The following is a 20,347-nucleotide window of genomic DNA, read 5'->3' on the forward strand; positions in this document are numbered from 1 at the left end:
AGCGATTTGTCTCTCGTCTGTAAACTGCGCTATATTCATCCTCCTGGCTGTAGGAGCCTGGAGCAAGATACTGGGAGGGAAGGTATAGACCAGGGGTAGGCAACCTTTTTCTTTTTGGTTGCCAGACATAGTAAGTTACAAGCCGAACGAGTGCCACCTCCATTACAACAAACATCTACAAAAGTAACAGATGGTTACTAATAAATAAGGTCAGCGATGTCTCTACACTTCCTGTCTGAGTTTGCTCAGGCTAGGTTGATAATCTGTAGCCTGTAGACAAAGACATGCTTCAGTGCTGTGCAGGGTCGGACTGGCCCACAGGGGTACAGGGGAAATCCCCGGTGGGCCCCACTGCCTGAGAGCCCCACCTACTCTTCTAATGTCAGGTTTCAAACAGTGTTCTCAAATTATACATTGTTACTCTATTACGGGGTCAATTATTTGGCAGAACAGAGACATGGATGAACAGACCATGCACTGTAGTATCTATGTTTTCTGCAGGTTATGTCCTATGATGGTTGGCCAAGCCGCTGTGGTGGCTAACCACAAACTTCATACATGGGCCCTTACCACTGCCTTCCCCTGGTGGGCCCTTCATGTCCCAGTCCGACATTGGTACTTTGTGCTGTTATCGGACTGTGAGCAGTGCTATCTGTGGCAGGGGTCAATCACCAGAGACCCAGGCTTCGCTGGGTGTGCAAGGCCACGCTTGGGTTCTTTGGTTTTGAGAGTCTAGCGACCGTGTCACTCTGCCACTCCGTACCACTCTAAACTTCTTCAAGTACCACCTTGTGGCACTTGTGCCAAGGTTGCCTACCCCTGTAACAGATGGACAGAGGTGGATAGGCTTAGCAGAACCCTGTTTTGGAATTTCTTTTAAAGAGCAGGTGGGAGACTATAGAAAACAAAGAGAACTAGTATGTAGGATGGGCGTCCATACAATGAGCTATTCTCCTCCTGGCTGCTCCAGTAACACTTGGAGCTCCCACTTCATGCTCTGGTTCTATGCAGTAAGACTGCCCCGGTTCTGGGTGTGAATTGGAGTCATGGCACCAGAAGCAAGCACACTCTCTGCCCCCCAAACCCCCCATCTCCATAGTGAATTCCATAAGGGATGGGGGCATGTTTAAGTGAAATAAAAAACAAAAACACCGTTACGGTGATGTTTTGGGTCATAAACACCCCACTGGGAGAAAGCGGTGTCAGGGACCCATGTTTGGCGGCACCCTACTGAAGGACATACTGTCTACATGCACATGTTTGGTGGCACCCTACTGACGGACGTACTGTTTATATGCCCACCTCGCACCAGTGTTTTTGCTGCACCCATACGACTTTAGCGGCTCCTTGCTCTCTTGAGTAGCGGAACATGGGCGGTCACATGCAAGCGCTGTACATAGTGGGCGTGGGTACGGAAGTGTAAATTCTGCACCTGCAATAGACTGGGACAAATGACGAGTTCACGATGGCGAATGACGCACATTTGCGCCAAACACACCTATAACTTAGATTTAAGGTTACACATATCTGAAGACGTGTGTAACTAAAAGCGGTCGCTCTGTACGGTGCAACAGCCTGGACCTCCGATCTTCTTGTGTCTATCGCACCAGGTCTGGAACTCCGTAGACCAGTTCTCCGTCTTCTGTTTATTATCAATTGAACTCTGATAAATAATGGGAAACCTCAGGGTATGCTTGAACTTGTAGTGCTACAACAACGGCAGAGCTGCGGCTTACCTACCAAATCTTGATAAGAATATTATATAAATAGCCGAATTTGCAGCCTATCCTCACTCAGTGTTAGGAGACAGAGTGAAAAGTGATAATAAAGTGATAAGGGTGCCAGCCAATCAGCTCCCAACTGTCATCTCACAGGCTGTGTTTGAAAAATGACAGTTGGGAGCTGATTGGCTGGCACCCTTATCACTTTCTTATCACTTTTCACTCTGTCTCCTAACACTGCTTAGTAAATAGACCCCTCAACGTTATAAATAATAAAAAGTTGAGAACTTGTCACCTGCAGTAAATCATCACTGCGGTCGGGTCTCCGTCTCGCTCGATTCTGGGCCTGACCAATGGGATTGCGGTTTCATTAGCACCAGACGCTGTCGGTAAGAAGAGACACAGAAAAGAGCCAAATAGCCTCAAATAAACTTATTTCTTACAGTTTATTTTTTTTCATTTCTAAATTCCTTTTCATCTGCTGAGAGATTCATCTGGGGCGTTTTTCTCCCGCAGACGCTGTGTGCAAAAAAACAAAAAAAAGTTTGGGAGAGAAAATTGAGAACTTGGAACTATGATTTTTATTTTAATCTGCCTGATTGACAAGTCAGGAGGGAGAAAGCTTCTAAATTCCCGCCTGATGATTAAAGATGCAGCTTCATAACGGCGGACCATCGCTGTGCCACATCAGCCCGCATTAAATGCTGTTTTTATTTTCCAAGCCTAGAGATTTTACAAAGCGACTTTCCACCTTTTTGTTTTTTGTTTTTTTATTAACCATGTCTTTCGTTTTATTTGATGGTGGTATAACTACTATAAAAGTCTGCGTTGTGGCCTAACCTTCTGAGACTCTGGGGCATATTTACTATGCAGTGGATTTTCAAAACCCTTGATTTTTGCTGATTTCGTCTGCCATTGTTAAAAGGGCAATCATATTTCATGTAAAACAAGGCTGATTTTGCATTTACTATTCTTGCCCTTTTAAATCTGGCAGGCAAAAGCTGCAAAAAATCAAAGGTATTTGAAAATCCATTACTTAGTACATATGGCCCTTAGTAAGAGGAGATCTGCAAAGCGCATTCCCTCACTTGTTTCCATTTTACGGTTTCTGGAGCTTTTCGGTGTCTCTCTCCCAATGGCAGACAACCCTTCCTCCCAAAGGCCAGGCTATGGCACGGCTCTTTCCGGCTACAGTTGCAGAACTTTGCATTAAATACTAAAAGTTCCGCTTCTCGTCCTTTTTTTTTTTTGTGTAGCAAGCTGATGAGTTTTGGGTGATCGGTGGCTTCTCCCCCCTCTCCAGGAATAATACCACATCACAGCACATGAAGTAGGCCGTCCGCAGCTGAATTTTGTTTAATAACCACGGGAAACAGACTTGAGAGGCAAAAACTTCCCAGTTCCAGCCATTGGGGGAGTGGAGGCTTTTTTCACAAAGCAAACGGTCTGTTCAGTCGGTGATGGCCAGAGACTTCTGTCATCCTCACAGAGATCATGTTACTCATAGTCTTTCTGGAGAGGTTGGCTATCCACTTACGATGCCTCTTCCCAAGTGTCATGGCGCCTGCTTGTTCGAGACATTCATTGTCACTTGCCAGCACTCAACATGGCCACCAACATGCTGTGGAGACTGAAATACAATTGTCTATTTATTTTCTGTTTCACTGGGGGTAACCAGAACCTTCTACCCCGTCCTTGAAATAGTTACAGTAGATAGTCTATTGATTTGTGAGAGCATTGGCGCTATAGTTAGTAGTTATGGATGAATAACCACACAAGTGGTAACTTTGCTGGTTGCTAGGCTGTTAAGCTTTGCCGCCATTGTACTGGGAGAATTAAAGGTTCCCATCCCTCGTCCTATCTTGTGAGATTACTTTGTCGCAGTTCAGGAGTTGTGCACAGTAGTCGGGATTCAGTCAGGCTGTTTAGGGCCTATTCGCTTATTTGCTTTTTTCCTTTTGCATTTCTTGCCGTTTCACCCTAGAAAATGCATCACCGGCCACAGCTGGCGAGAGTGCGATATTTTGGGGCGCCGGTGCTTTTAGTGTGTGTGGATGTTGGAGGGGGTGGTCATATTATTTTTGTGATCGCCTGGTAGTTCTCTCTGGAGTCCCACGACGCATAGTCGTTATGTAACATTTGTGTAAATACTTTTGAATTTGTGATGTTCTGTTTTTGCTTTTTTTTTTGTTTATTGGAAGAAGTTTTGTGTTTGTTACATTTTACACTGTTTTCATGTAGAAATAGTAAACAGCGGCCATGTACATTCCGCCCGCAGTATGATCGGTATGTTTGTGTTTGTGGCTGCGTTTGGGAGATTCCTCTGGGATCGCTCCACTACAACTTTCCCTCTTTTTAATAGGACACATTTGTCCTAATGATGGCGCGGCCGGTGCAGGGTGTCCACCATTGAGATAAGCCCTTCGCACCAGGAGACCATGCAAAACTGCTTACAGCTAAGGTTACGCTCATAAATAATATAAAATGATTTACGACGGGCTCCACATCTGAACCATCTGTTCTACTTCTTCCCTAAACAGAGAGAGCTTTTGAATTTTTTTTTTTTCTTATTTAATGAAAAGCAGAAACGCGTTTTACTTCTCCCAGGTCATGGAGCAATGTGTGTCTAGAAATGAGATGTGAGCTCCATACGCTCGCCAGGAATTACTTATTGGCTGATCTCCCTCCCTGGCCTTGGGTTCTGCCTGCTTATCCATCCAAGCCAGTTCAGGGAGGGCTGTGACTGGAAAGGGGAGACTGTGAAAACGGGTCTCCAGCCAGTAATGACAGAAAGACGGAGTGTCTGAGATGGCAGGGATCTCGGGGCCCGGCTCAGGGGTGCTGGAGAACAAGCCCTTGATTGATGGGAGCTGGCTGATAGGTGGAGGCCTTGGAATGTGCACTGGGAGCTTGCTTAAAAAAACAGTTCCTAATGGATTTCTCAAATGTACCAGCATGCAGGCCGGGCCAGGTGTCACGTCAGGAAACCAGATCCCTCTTAGCCTGATTTTTCCATTCTGGAGTACAGGGGACTTCCTGACCCCCTCCCTGCAAAATGTAACCCCTTGTGGCCCAAACGTGTGGCGTTAGACTCTGCACAAATGTATTTGTTGCATACCCGTCCGCTGACACGTTATTGCTTCATCATTTCAAAAATACCTTTGTAATGTGGATCTTTTAATTGTGTCCATTTTTTATACCCACTCCCATTTTGTCGCCCGGACGAATCTCTGAGCTACGTATTCGCTGGGAACAAGTAACTTCATTGAGGCATGAGGCACGTTGTGCCTCAGAGATGTCTCTAGTTTCTGTTGAATTGATAGGCTTCATGAATATTAATGCGCCCCCACAAAGTGGCTGCCTCGCTGTGTGTGAGGGATGGGGGCGCACAACTCAACATCACCAACTAACGCTGAAACGTCCAACAAGTCAGTAACCTGCTGGTATATTAAGTAACTAAGCGCTTTGTTTTGCCCACAGATTTGCAGGACTTTAAGTTCGACACCCAGCACGTGATTGAAGTGGATGAAGGGAACACGGCTGTGATCGCCTGTAACCTACCCGAGAGTCACCCCAAAGCTCAAGTGCGCTACAGCGTCAAACAGGAATGGCTGGAGACGTCCAGAGGTGAGGAAGGAGAGATGAAACAAAACAGATAAAATCTGGCGAAATAGCTCGGTATAGCCGGCAGGAGCTTGCCCACCGTGGGAAACAAGGGCTTCAACTGTCCAAGTCTTTATTTAGCAGCTTCTGGGCAAGGGCCTTTACATATATATTATTATTAGTGTAGTATGTACATTGCACCTTATGACGCTGGTTTCTGATAAATATTGGTTCTGCCTCTACTCTGTACAGGTGACTGTTACATTGTGCAAAGCTTAGTGCTTGGTTCATTAATATCACACTTCCCCCACCCCTTGTAATATCACGCTTTCCTCTATTCCATGTAATATCACGCTTTCCTCTATTCCTTGTAATATCACGCTTTCCTCTATCCCTTGTAATATCACGCTTTCCTCTATCCCTTGTAATATCACGCTTTGCTCTATTCCTTGTAATATCACGCTTTCCTCTATCCCTTGTAATATCACGCTTTCCTCTATTCCTTGTAATATCACGCTTTCCTCTATTCCTTGTAATATCACGCTTTCCTCTATCCTTGTAATATCACGCTTTCCTCTATCCCTTGTAATATCATGCTTTCCTCTATTCCTTGTAATATCACGCTTTCCTCTATTCCTTGTAATATCACGCTTTCCTCTATCCCTTGTAATATCACGCTTTCCTCTATTCCTTGTAATATCACGCTTTCCTCTATTCCTTGTAATATCACGCTTCCCCCATCCCTTGTAATATCACACTTCCCCCATCCCTTGTAATATTACTCTTTCCTCTATCCCTTGTAATATCACGCTTTCCTCTATCCCTTGTAATATCACACTTCCCCCATCCCTTGTAATATCACGCTTTCCTCTATCCCTTGTAATATCACGCTTTCCTCTATCCTCTGTAATATCACGCTTCCCCCATCCCTTGTAATATCACGCTTCCCTCTATCCCTTGTAATATCACGCTTTCCTCAATTCCTTGTAATATCACGCTTTCCTCTATCCCTTGTAATATCACACTTCCCCCATCCCTTGTAATATCACGCTTTCTTCTATCCTTGTAATATCACGCTTTCCTCTATCCCTTGTAATATCACGCTTTCCTCTATCCCTTGTAATATCACACTTCCCCCATCCCTTGTAATATCACGCTTTCTTCTATCCTTGCAATATCACGCTTTCCTCTATCCCTTGTAATATCACGCTTTCCTCTATCCCTTGTAATATCACGCTTTCCTCTATCCCTTGTAATATCACGCTTTCCTCTAACCTTGTAATATCACGCTTTCCTCTATCCCTTGTAATATCGCGCTTTCCTCTATCCCTTGTAATATCACGCTTTCCTCTATCCTCTGTAATATCACACTTCCCCCATCCCTTGTAATATCACGCTTCCCTCTATCCCTTGTAATATCACGCTTTCCTCTATCCCTTGTAATATCACGCTTTCCTCAATTCCTTGTAATATCACGCTTTCCTCTATCCTTGTAATATCACGCTTTCCTCTATCCCTTGTAATATCACGCTTTCCTCTATCCCTTGTAATATCACGCTTTCATCTATCCTTGTAATATCACGCTTTCCTCTATCCCTTGTAATATCACGCTTTCCTCTATCCCTTGTAATATCACACTTTCCTCTATTTCTTGTAATATCACGCTTTCCCCATCTCCTATCACATTTTCCCCCCTTCCCTTGTAATATCAATCTTTTCCTCCAACCTAAGTAATATCACGCTTTCTCCTTAACTCATGTAAATACAGGTTGAGTCTCCCATATCCAAATAGTCTGAAATACGGAGTTGTTTTTAGCATAACTGAGATAGTGAAACATTTGCTTTTTGATGGTCCAATGTACACAAACTTTGTTTGAGCCACAAAATGATTGGAAATATTGCAGAAAATTACCTGCAGGCTGTGTGTATAAGGTGTATATAAATGCATTCTGAGTTTAGATTAGGTCCCATTCCCAAGATATTTCGTTATGGTATGCACATATTCCAAACTACTGAATATACCGATATCCAAAATACCCCTGGTCCCAAGTATTTTGGATATGGGAAACTCAACCTGTATGATGCTTTCCCCTCAACCCATGTAATATCATGCTTTCTCCTTAACCCATGTAATATCACGCTTTCCCCTCAACCCATGTAATATCACGCTTTCCCCCAATTCATGTAATATCACACTTTCCCCCATCCCATGCAAAAATCACACTTTTCCCCATTCAATGTAATATCACGCTTTCCCCTCAACCCATGTAATATCACACTATCCCCCATCCCTTGTAAAGTCACACTTTCCCCCATCCCTTGTAATATCATGCTTTCCCCCAATTCATGTAATATCACACTTTCCCCCAATTCATGTAATATCACACTTTCCCCCATCCCATGCAAAAATCACACTTTTCCCCATTCCATGTAATATTACACTTTCCCCTATCCCATGTAATATCACACTTTCCCCCATCCCATGCAAAAATCACACTTTTCCCGATTCAATGTAATATCACGCTTTCCCCTCAACCCATGTAATATCACACTATCCCCCATCCCATGCAAAAATCACACTTTTCCCCATTCAATGTAATATCACGCTTTCCCCTCAACCCATGTAATATCACACTTTCCCCCATCCCTTGTAAAATCACGCTTTCCCCCAATTCATGTAATATCACACTTTCTCCCATCCCATGCAAAAATCACACTTTTCCCCATTCCATGTACAATCACACTTTCCACCATCCCATGTAATATCACACTTACCCCCCATTCCATGTAATATCATGCTTTCCCCTCAACCCATGTAATATCACACTTACCCCCATTCCATGTAATATCACTCTTTCCCCCCCATCCCATGTAATATCACTCTTTCCCCACATCCCATGTAATATCATGCTTTCTCCTTAACCCGTGTAATATCGCTCTTTCCCCCCCAACCATTGTAATATAGCACTTTCTCCCCAACCCATGTAATATCAGTTTCCCCCATCCACTGTAATATCGCACTTTCTCCCGTCCCACATAATATCTCACTTTAACTCCCCATCCACCATAATAATGCACTTTCCCCCATTCAACGTAATATCGCACTCTCCCCCCCATCCAGCGTAATATCGCACTTTTCCCCATTCCCACACCCCCACTATCCCATGTAATATCACTCGCCCCCACTCCATGTATAGCACACTTGTCTCCCATCCCATGTAATATCACTCTCCCCCCCCATCCCATATAATATATCACTCCACCCCCACCCATCCCATATATCACACTCCTCCCCGTCCCATACAGTGTGAGTGTGTAGCTGTAGTGCGGTAAGGAGCATCATCCTGGATCTCTGCCCACTGACAGCTCGGCGTGTCCCAGGCTGTGAGCACAAACACCTCATCACCTGGGACATGCCCAGAGCTGCACACGGCTGCGGGCTGACAGTCCTCACTGATCAGGAGACTCGGAGAAGGTGGTTTGTCTCCCGGGTGAATGAGCAGGGAGATGGCTGGGGGGCATATTGCTGACTCCTTGCAGCTTGTTCTGCTCCACTTCCATCCCCTGACACAATCTAACCCGCCAGATCTTACCTGCGCACTCACCCCTTAACCCCATCGCTGCCAGATCTTACCTACGCATTCACCCCTTAACCCCATCGCTGCCAGGGGAGCTCTGAACGTATGACAAACGCATTTTCCAGGGCTAAAAACTGTTCCAGGATGCAAAAGAAAACCCATACTGGGGGGTCAGCTGGCCGCTGCCACATATCCAGCTTAATGTGCAGTTAGAGTGTTAGCTCCAATGGTACAGTGACTGACTGAGGGAGTAAGGGGTTAAGGTGCCAGAGTCTGTGACGGGATTAGGGAGGAACGCTTTTGCACTCAGTCATTAGCGCTGTCTCTGGCTGTCAGGTTTTGTTTTGCAACTGATGTCAAATAAAAATGTGCAAGTAATCCTGTGGGCCAGCGCAGGCGATGCCATCTTTACCTGCTGTCAGTTACACTAATGCCAGAGGAAGAAAGATTTTATGAGACGAGGGAGCTGGAAAGGACAGATCCGGGCGGATCCGAGCGCAGCGTGTACAAGCATCCGGAATGTCTTCCATACCTGCATTCTACAGCACCAGGCTGCAATCCGCTGGCTCGTTCTAGATTCTTGCATTGGTCATTGGTCTCTCATACTGGGTGAAGGAGGACTGAGCAGGGACATAAAGGGGAATTTATTTATAGAAACGGCGGCATTGTCCGTGGAATAGTCTCTGAGCGGTTATAGGGGGTATAAACTCTGAAAAATAAACCCTGCATGCGTGGTACAAACATCTGGCGATTGTTCATAAGATCTTAAAATATAAAGTCAATTAAAATAGGCCCCCGTTATAAAGCTATTTACGTATAAAGAGCTTTTTTTTGCTATTTTGGGGTCTATTTACTAATCCTTGGATGGAGATGACGGAGCACCAACCGACCAGCTCCTAACTGTCGTTTTGCAAACACAGCCTGTGACATGGCAGTTAGGAACTGATTGGCTTGTACTTTATCTCCGTTCACTTTATCTCCATTCAAGGCTTAGTAAATAGACCTCTTTATTTAGTTGTTTATCTGACAGTTTGGGGAATAATTGTTACTTAGCGAACAATCCGGAGCGAGATATTCTCTGTGTCAGCGCTGGGTACAGAAAAATACAGAACAATAGCTGGGACTGGCCTAAAACCAGCTATATACAGTATCTGCTGGCTCCATAGGCTGTAAATACACTAATACTCACATTGTGTCACTGCGCTGGGTACAGGATCTATCGGCCAGCATAGAATGTGAGACAAAGATGGATGGTTGGGGGTCCGGGCAGAAGCTTGTCTGATACTGGCAGGAAATGTCCGACTCTCCTAATGTCTTCATGACGTGACTTCTCCCGGTCTCCACACAGATAATTACCTGATCATGCCCTCGGGAAACCTGCAGATCGTCAATGCCACGCAGGAAGATGAGGGCACCTACAAGTGTGCAGCGTATAACCCCGTGACCCAGGAAGTGAAGACCTCCGTGTCCAGCGACAGACTTCGCGTGCGACGTAAGTGATGGCTAATTTCCTGCAAGGAGCTGTGGTTGCTTCCAGAGACATTGCCCAGTTTCCAGAAAGGCTGATTGTTCTGTCACGGGAGCAATAGAGGTTATGGTCTCACTGCCAGACGTTTACGAAGGAGCTCTAGTGAGGCGCTAGGGTAAAATGGGGAGTCATTTGAGAATTTCATAATTGTGACTCGAATTCCCAACTCCGTGTAATAAGCCGCCTTACTATAACCTATCTCAGGAAGTGTTTAGATTTGTAATGGATCATATTCTGTTTCTACAGTATCTGTGTCTCCTCTCATTGTGCCACCTAATCAATACACTGTTTGACCCCGACAGGCTCCACGGCAGAGGCCGCTCGCATCATCTATCCACCCGTGGCTCAGACCATCATCGTCACCAAGGGCCAGAGTCTCATCCTGGAGTGTGTGGCCAGCGGCATGCCGCCACCAAGGATCTCATGGGCCAAGGATGGGTCCGATGTCAGTGGACACAACAAAACGCGCTTCTTGCTCAGCAACCTCCTGATAGAGGCCACAAGCGAGGAGGACTCCGGCACTTACACTTGCACGGCCAGCAACGGAATGGGCGACGGGGGCTCGGCCTTCATCTTCTACAACGTACAGGTGTTTGGTGAGTTACTCCATATATTGTAGGCTTCAGTGGACCCGTGTGTCTCTGTAGACCACATTTGTAATTTCATTTGTAACACACAGAACCTTATACTGGTTTGTACACACAGTGGTTTGTACACACAGTGAAACGCGTTATGTGATGTTCACTAACATAATCACACATTACCTGCTAACCTACGGTTTTTATCTCAGAACCACCAGAAGTCAGCATGGACCTATCTCAGCAGATTGTGTCTTGGGGCCAAACGGCAAAGTTCAGCTGTGAAGTGAAGGGTAATCCTCAGCCTTCTGTGGTTTGGCTGAGGAACGCGGTTCCCCTTCTCCCCAGCCTGAGGCACCGGATCTCTAAGAAAGTTCTTCGGGTGACCAGTGTAGGCCCCGAGGACAATGGCCTCTACCAGTGCATGGCTGAAAACGAAGTGGGGAGCGCACAGGGCTTGACTTTCCTAATGACCTCTAGCACAGGTGAGGAATGTGTGGGCAAAACTGCACCTTCAATATTGATGATAAAGATTCACATCTCCTGCTGAGACCCTACTGTATATTCTATGGTGACTGTTGCAGGAGCCGTCCTAGACCCGGCGATGGATGAAGAGATTCTGCCTCCGACGGCAGTTCCCATCCCTGATGACAAACATGTGCTCCTAAAGGCTCAGTTGAAACCAAGACCCCCAACTCCGGGGTTTCCGACCCCTTGCCCATCCGACAAGACCAACGTCCTTCAGCCAGAGGCTCCCACAATACTCAGCTTCCCCCGTACATCCAAGACTGATTTCTATGAACTGGTGTGGAAGCCCAAACACAATGGCGGAGCCACTATACTGTATTACACAGTAAAGCACCGCAAGGTATTACAGATCTCATACTGATCTCTTGACACAATGACTGATCTGCACAGGTGTTATGTTCATGTATTAACGAATGTAATTCATGTTTTATGAAGAGATGGAATTCCTGAGCATCTCCCAATTCACAGTAGATCTTCCGAATCTTAACTTAAAAATAAAAACCGAACTGTAGTATTTGGGAGTACTGGTTTATCCATGACCGCATCCCCCTGACTTTCTCTTCCTCCCCCCCCCCCCCGCCGCAGCAGGTGGTAAACGCCACTGACGATTGGGCTGTGTCGCGGGTCCTGGGATCACAGCACCGCCTGACTCTCGCCAAGCTGGACCCCGGGAGCCTCTATGAAGTGGAGATGGCAGCTTATAACTGTGCTGGGGAAGGACAGACGGCCATGATGACCTTCCGGACAGGTGCAGAGCGCTGGATTGTTTGTTCTGTCATGCTACGCGGTGTCCAGCTTAGGCTGCAGACTGTGGGTAACTCTTCCCCTTGTTGCTCACTGTAGGACGCCGTCCAAAGCCCGAGATCAGAGCCAGCAAGGAGATCCAGATTCAGAAGGACGATCCAGGGACAAGCACTCAGAGCAGCAACCAGTCCGACAACAACCGCCTGTCCCGTAAGTAAAGCTGTATTGTCCAGGTGTTTGAGATATATAGCGAATCAGGGCTCACCTTTCAAACACTCTTATCTATATGATACTGCGCTCCTAATCTACATAAAATTCCACTAACGTTTTCCTCCTTATTGTGCTTACAGCTCCGGAAGCTCCTGACCGACCCACAATCTCAATGGCCTCCGAGACATCCGTCTACGTGACGTGGATCCCCAGGGGCAATGGTGGGTTCCCTATCCAGTCTTTCCACGTGGAGTACAAGAAGCTGAAGCAACCGGGAGACTGGATCCTGGTCACCAGAGACATCCCGCCGTCCCGCCTGTCCATGGAGATTCCCGAGCTCGAGAAAGGTATAAAGGACACATTTATCTAGGAACTTGTGTAGAAATCCTACTTGTGTCTAATAGGTTGCTGATGCTTCATCTTCAGTGGCCATCGTGCACCAAACCACCCTCGTAGTTGCTACCTCATGCCGCTGTGGTTTCTCCTCTGTGTTACGTGGATTAGCAGGAACGGCCCTGTGGCTCCCTGCAGTGTTTCTGCTCTCCTTTTATGGGAGCAACATGAGCTGTTAGATGGTGTAACACAGAGCGCGGATCCTGCCTGACGGCCGTGTTTCACAGATGTACAGTTCCAGATGTAATGAGGGGGTGCGAGTTTTGGGCTCAGTCCTGTCTGCTTCCTCTGTCTGACACTCAGGCTTCCAAAACTGCTAGAGTTACTAGAACGTGTTTTTGTTTTCTCTTCTGGATTCCCAATTAGTATATTAAGGATTATAATAGCCTGCACTTAGATCTGAGGGGTCCGCACATTGTGTGGGGATAGTACTGTGTTCTGTGGCGGCTAATTGTCGTCTTGCGTCCTCTTTAGGAACCTCCTACAAGTTTCGAGTGAGGGCTCTGAACATCCTGGGGGAAAGTCAGCCCAGCGCAGCCTCCAGGCCGTACATGGTGTCCGGATACAGTAACCGCAATTATGAGCGTCCGGTTACAGGACCCTACATAACTTTCACCGAGGCCGTCAACGAAACCACCATAATGCTGAAATGGATGGTAAGATCCTGCTCAGTAGTAAAGTGGAATGATGCCGGTTGGGCTGGTGTCTACTGGAGGGATGAGGGGGGCCATCCAATACTGCTAATGCCCTTTCACTATAGATCAGGGGAGGGTTTAATGCCTGTATGACACAAAGTACTACCAAGTTGTGACCGTATAAAGCACGGTATTTAGATGAATTGTGAATGAATACGTCCTAAATTAACTCCTGTCCCTAGTGTTAACTACTCACAGTATAGCCCACCCTCTCTATGCGGCCTATGTACTAAGCCTGGAGAGAGATACAGTGGAAAAAGCACCAACCAATCAGCTCCTAACTTACACGTTACAGGCTGTGTTTGAAAAATGACAGTTGGAAGCTGATTAGTTAATACTTTGTCTCCCTCCACTGTATCTCTTACCAAGACTTAGTACATAGACCCCTATATGTTCAAATCACCCAGTAAACCCAGGATAGAGAAGTCATTTACAAAATACTTTGAATGTAATGTAAATACAGCCCTGACTGGGGGGATGATGATGTACTTGGTGCTGATATTGAGTATATTTCCCCCATAGTACTTCCCAGCGAGTAACAATAATACTCCAATCCACGGCTACTACATCTACTACCGGCCCACGGACAGCGACAATGACAGCGACTACAAGAAGGACGTGGTGGAAGGTGGGTAGGACAAACTGCAGTCTTCATACAGGAGCCTGGTGTGTCTGTAACGTATAGGGGGTCCCCTTTTCCTGTGAGGTCCTATCACTGGCGCGCAGGTCTAAGTTACGGTAACCCATGGTGACCAGACCTCTGCTTCCATTCTGTTGTCTGTAGTGGGATGCATGGGATAATCTGTTGGCTTGGTAAAGACAACCGTGGGTTTTTCAAGGATGGTTTGCCCACTAGGGGGCACTGTTCCACAGTAGTCCGATTCATTTCCTTTTTTGCTGAAGAAAACAACATGGCGGCTCCCAGACATGTTAATGAATACAAGCGCACGGGGAAATGATCTCTGCCTGTGCTTAGCAGGTTTTTCGTAGAAAAATAAAGTTAACCCTTGCGGACAAAATGCTGATATTTTTATTTGAACATGGAAGTCAGATGCTGTAATTGGCCGAGTGTTGTATGCTAGAAGCCATGGATTTCTGAGGTGTCACTGTGTCTCTCCCAGGCGATCGTTACTGGCACTCTATCAGCGACCTGCAGCCGGAGACCTCGTACGATATTAAGATGCAGTGTTTCAACGAGGGCGGAGAAAGCGAGTTCAGCAACGTCATGATCTGCGAGACCAAAGGTGAGGTCAGCGGCATTGGACTCTCTGTAGATGGAATATGATCTGTGACCTTTCTCTGGGAACTAGAGGCATCACTGAACATGAAATGCCTCGCACCTCTCTGGTGGCACCAGGTTCTAGTCAGTGGAAAATATGACTGCGATATACCGACAACGCCTGTCATTAAACATACGCCGGAAGGCCGCCGTGGGGGGGTTAGGTTTAGGGTTCCCGGAGGGGACTTAGGGTTAAGCACCCGACCGGGAGGTTAGGTTTAGGCTAGGGGAAGGGGGAGTTAGGGATAGGCACCCCCCCAGTTTAGGCACTGGGGGGGAAGGTTAGGGTTAGGCACCCCTAAGGGAGGGTTAGGGGGTAGAAACAGGTTAGTTAGTACTTACAAGTCATACCGATTCCATCCAGCATTAATGCGGATCTATCGCATCATATATTTATCTATAATGTCAAAGACAAACGCTGCGGTTGGGGGGGAGGGTTTGGGAAGCGGGTGGGGGGTGTTACAGTTGCCCAGAACCCCATCCCCCCCTCTAGGCCAGCATATAAAATCATGACCACAATAGCGATCGTGGATAATACGATTTGCAGTCATTATAAGGGATAGAGCTGAGCGCCTGCACGTGCACTGATACAGCAGCTTTTCCATGTGTCTGTAGCACCGAGCTCTCCGGTAGCACACAGACCAAACTATAGCTTATGTGCTAATTATGTCCTCACCATGGGCTGGCCACACTGTAAAATTAGGCATATGGAACCCCCCCCCCCTCTCTAACTTCTTTGTTTGCCCCTGAATGTGACAATGTGTGTATTAGGACAGTGCTTTAACCTTTGATGTAAATAAAATGTTTTGTTCTGGTCAGAGACGGCTACGTTACACCTGTGGCTTCCTGGAGTAAATCATAGAGTTGTAGCGTTACTCATCCTCTTCTGTATCGCTCGTTTCCAGCCCGGAAGTCTTCTGGCCAGCCGGGTCGCCCTCCTCAGTCTGTTGTACCGACGCCTCCACCGCCACCCAGCAGGGGCGGGGCCCTGGGAACAGCGACAGTGGCCCGGTCTAGCGACCTGCCGTACCTGATAGTCGGAGTGGTTCTGGGGTCCATCGTCCTTCTGATCGTAGCGTTCACCCCAATCTGTCTGTGGAGGGCTCTGTCCAAGCAGAGTAAGTGTCCGCGCTGAGCTGCCCCAGGTCCCGTCTCTGGGAGCCTGAGGTTCCGGAGAAGCGAGTGTTGTTCTGCTGTATTGATACCGTTCTTCCTATTTGCAGAACAGACAACGGATATCGCGTTCCCCAGTACGGGGATCCTGAACTCTTCCTGCCAGTACACCATGGTGTCCCTGCGAGGAGCTCCAGCTGTCAGCACCATTCCCTGTACCAATGGCTCCCTGGTGAATGGTACCAGCCCTTCCACCAAGCCGGTGTATTGCGGAGAGAAGACGAGGGATTACTGCTCGGACACCCTGCACAAGGTAAAGGTCGGTGCCCCCCGGATTAGGGCAGAGGGGTCCGACGGGCACCACAGTGATTCATTCTGCTTGATAATTATAACACACTGGGACCAGGAAACGCCCCCGAAACGTTTATTTTTCTATCAAAAAAGTTATTTATGTATTTATTTTGGGGCAATATATTGTCATTAGTTTATATATGGGATAATGTACTCCCCATGGTGCCTTATTTGGACCATATAGAGAAACGCACGCCCAAAGAGACTGCTAATATCCATAATAATATACAGAAGGGGTTCATTATGTCTTATAATGCACGGAGGACCGAAGTGATGACATCACAACTCACTGGTTATAAGGAGTGATGTCAGAACTCAGGCCCTCATTCAGAGTCGGTCGTAAGTGGCCGCTCAGTCGTACCCCTAGCGATCGAGAATCAGAAGAAAGAACAATCGCACGGGCAGGAGATCGCAACCAAAGTGACGCCCATACGTGAACAATGCACCTCCTCTAGCTAGCGAGTGATAGCAGCTAGCGATCGAGTCGATCGTTGTCAGTCGTTGTCAGTTGCTGTATGTTAATTTTCTTCTGATGGTTGCGGCCGCTTGTGTTGTGTGCAAATTACTCCAAAAATTACCAAAAACCGCATAGAATAAGCCGTCCCCATGAAATATTATTCTTATTATTCGCTAATGCAAACGCAGCTGAATCAATTACAAGCCAATTAGCAGTGTTATTAGCTACAACAAACGATTATTAGCTGTTTGCATTGTGTGGCACAAAATAGAAACATCAAACATAACATCAGTCACATTCGATAGTATCGATTGTACTCTGGGGCTTGAGAGAGCACGTACCTAACCTCAAGCTGTATGATCAGCCAGGACTCTAACCTGCTCGCAGAGTGACGTTTTACTACTTCCGGCCTTCTATGTCGGTCGTAGCAGGTAATTTATGTACGCCCCTATAACGCCCTGAAAACGGTGAGGAACGTCTGCGTTTTCAGACCACCACCCCCGTCAACACCCACAAACGGCCTTTCATGTCGTTCAACTCTCGGAAGCCACTTCCTGCTCGTAAGCCGTACGATCTACAGCATTTTGGATCGCAAGGTCTCGTACGCACATGCGCACAACTAACCGTACGCATGCGTGGTTTGGAAACGGATGCGTACGAACGAGCGGCCGCTTACGACCGACTCTGAATGAGGTTCTCAGTCTTTTATAAATATACTATATACAGGAGTTTATACATCTATTGCCATATGAGAAATTGCCAGTCTGAGGGGTTTATTTACTAAGTGCCAGGTTCTAAAATTTGGCGCTTCCGATCGTGTTTATGCCCAAAATGTAAAAAGGCAACGCTTTTACTAGCCGTGTTTTGCTAGTAAAATCATTGCCCGTTTAAATGTCTGGCAGCGCTGGGTTTTAGAACCCTGTGCTCAGTAAATAAACCCCTTAGTCACTGCACAGAGGGCCTGATTCAGAGCCGGACGTTATTTGCGCTCGCTCGTTCAGAAAAAGGGGCCGGATATTTAAATAGAGCGCTCGCCCTTTGCGGTCTGTTGACGCCTCCATGTCTGAACGAGCAAACGAAACATGCGCTCGCTATTTTTTAAAAAACGCCCCCTGGCCGCTCGCATCCTACGTCATCTCCGCTATTTATTAGATTAATCGAGTACATCGAAAGGCGTATGAACTGCTCGCAGTGCTTGTGGTAGGATTTTCCTACCGCAATCATGCGAGCAGTTCAGGCTAAAAGACAACCAAGTGACGTGGTCGATGACGCTGCTTTGTTAATTATGCACACCCTTAAAACGCCCGTTTTGACCGTTTGGCACGCCTGTGTTCGGATCTCCACTCCCCGTTTTCAAGCACCTTCCCCTGTTACCACCCACAAACGCCTCATTCTGTCACTCAAATTAGCAGGCATTCGCTATTTTGCGAGCACACAATTTCCGACCGCAATGATAGGTTCGCGCATGCGTATTGCAACCCATACGCATGCGCAGTTGTGCGAACATCGCTCGGAGCGACCGAGTGGCCGCTTACGAGCGGCTCTGAATCAGGCCCAGAGCCGGCTCCGGGTTACCACAAATGATATAGACAGGATTACACAACAGCGTAATATTACAGCTTTCTACACTTCACAGAAATATTCAGCTGAATTATTCTTGTGTTTTGAAAACAGGATGAGGCCTGTACATTGCTGGCGGGAGGTGACCCGGGGTCTCCAGAGCTAACAGACCATCAAGAGCCCACAGAGTAAGTTCCTGCGTAGTCACCCTGATCCAAAGTACAAGTCCGTGATGTACAATGTGAGATACAATGGGGTCTATGCAGGTGTGTGAGATACAATGGGGTCTATGCAGGTGTGTGAGATACAATGGGGTCTATGCAGGTGTGTGAGGTAAAATGGGGTCTATGCAGGTGTGTGAGATACAATGGGGTCTATGCAGGTGTGTGAGATACAATGGGGTATATGCAGGTGTGTGAGATACAATGGGGTATATGCAGGTGTGTGAGATACAATGGGGTATATGCAGGTGTATGAGATACAATGGGGTCTATGCAGGTGTGTGAGATACAATGGGGTCTATGCAGGTGTGTGAGATACAATGGGGACTATGCAGGTGTGTGAGATACAATGGGGACTATGCAGGTGTGTGAGATACAATGGGGTCTATGCAGGTGTGTGAGATACAATGGGGACTATGCAGGTGTGTGAGATACAATGGGGTCTATGCAGGTGTGTGAGATACAATGGGTTTTATGCAGGTGTATGAGATACAATGGGGTCTGTGCAGGTGTGTGAGATACAATGGGGTCTGTGCAGGTGTGTGAGATACAATGGGTTTTATGCAGGTGTATGAGATACAATGGGGACTATGCAGGTGTGTGAGATACAATGGGGTCTATGCAGGTGTGTGAGATACAATGGGGTCTGTGCAGGTGTGTGAGATACAATGGGGTCTATGCAGGTGTGTGAGATACAATGGGGTCTATGCAGGTGTGTGAGATACAATGGGGTCTATGCAGGTGTATGAGATACAATGGGGTCTATGCAGGTGTGTGAGATACAATGGGGTCTATGCAGATGTGTGAGATACAATGGGGTCTATGCAGGTGTGTGAGATACAATGGGGTCTATGCAGGTGTGTGAGATACAATGGGGTCTATGCAGGTGTGTGAGATACAATGGGGTCTATGCAGGTGTATGAGATACAATGGGGTCTATGCAGGTGTGTGAGATACAATGGGGTCTATGCTGGTGTGTAAGATACAATGGGGTATATGCAGGTGTGTGAGATACAATGGGGTCTATGCAGGTGTGTGAGATACAATGGAGTATATGCAGGTGTGTGAGATACAATGGAGTATATGCAGGTGTGTGAGATACAATGGAGTATATGCAGGTGTGTGAGATACAATGAGGTATATGCAGGTGTGTGATATACAATGGGGTATGTGCAGGTGTGTGAGATACAATGGGGTCTGTGCAGGTGTGTGATATACAATGGGGTATATGCAGGTGTGTGAGATACAATGAGGTATATGCAGGTGTGTGATATACAATGGAGTATATGCAGGTGTGTGATATACAATGGGGTATATGCAGGTGTGTGAGATACAATGGAGTATATGCAGGTGTGTGAGATACAATGAGGTATATGCAGGTGTGTGATATACAATGGGGTATGTGCAGGTGTGTGAGATACAATGGGGTCTGTGCAGGTGTGTGATATACAATGGAGTATATGCAGGTGTGTGAGATACAATGGGGTATGTGCAGGTGTGTGAGATACAATGGAGTATATGCAGGTGTGTGAGATACAATGGGGTCTGTGCAGGTGTGTGATATACAATGGGGTATATGCAGGTGTGTGAGATACAATGGGGTCTATGCAGGTGTGTGAGATACAATGGGGTCTATGCAGGTGTGTGAGATACAATGGGGTATATGCAGGTGTGTAAGATACAATGGGGTCTATGCAGGTGTGTGAGATACAATGGGGTCTATGCAGGTGTGTGAGATACAATGGGGTCTATGCAGGTGTGTGAGATACAATGGGGTATATGCAGGTG

The 20,347-nt window shown here is 46.8% G+C and overlaps 1 protein-coding gene across 2 annotated transcripts in view; it reads left to right on the plus strand.

The window, feature by feature from the left end:
* Window positions 1-20,347, plus strand: part of BOC (BOC cell adhesion associated, oncogene regulated) — a 70,785-nt gene that overhangs the window by 48,462 nt on the left and 1,976 nt on the right. The window contains exons 4-17 of one of the 2 annotated variants that reach the window (XM_088450760.1): window positions 5,202-5,348; window positions 10,251-10,394; window positions 10,733-11,026; window positions 11,221-11,493; window positions 11,593-11,876; window positions 12,125-12,284; window positions 12,380-12,490; window positions 12,631-12,837; window positions 13,358-13,539; window positions 14,101-14,206; window positions 14,700-14,822; window positions 15,763-15,975; window positions 16,081-16,283; window positions 18,453-18,526. In XM_088450760.1, coding sequence (XP_088306886.1) covers window positions 5,202-5,348; window positions 10,251-10,394; window positions 10,733-11,026; window positions 11,221-11,493; window positions 11,593-11,876; window positions 12,125-12,284; window positions 12,380-12,490; window positions 12,631-12,837; window positions 13,358-13,539; window positions 14,101-14,206; window positions 14,700-14,822; window positions 15,763-15,975; window positions 16,081-16,283; window positions 18,453-18,526 — 2,521 coding nt within the window. Of the gene's footprint in view, window positions 1-5,201; window positions 5,349-10,250; window positions 10,395-10,732; window positions 11,027-11,220; window positions 11,494-11,592; window positions 11,877-12,121; window positions 12,285-12,379; window positions 12,491-12,630; window positions 12,838-13,357; window positions 13,540-14,100; window positions 14,207-14,699; window positions 14,823-15,762; window positions 15,976-16,080; window positions 16,284-18,452; window positions 18,527-20,347 lie in introns of both variants that reach the window. The other variant, XM_088450759.1, reaches the window with a different exon arrangement.

The sequence above is a fragment of the Taudactylus pleione genome, unplaced genomic scaffold (assembly GCF_031769625.1).
Source record: "Taudactylus pleione unplaced genomic scaffold, aTauple2 ptg000523l, whole genome shotgun sequence".
NCBI lineage: Eukaryota > Metazoa > Chordata > Amphibia > Anura > Myobatrachidae > Taudactylus > Taudactylus pleione.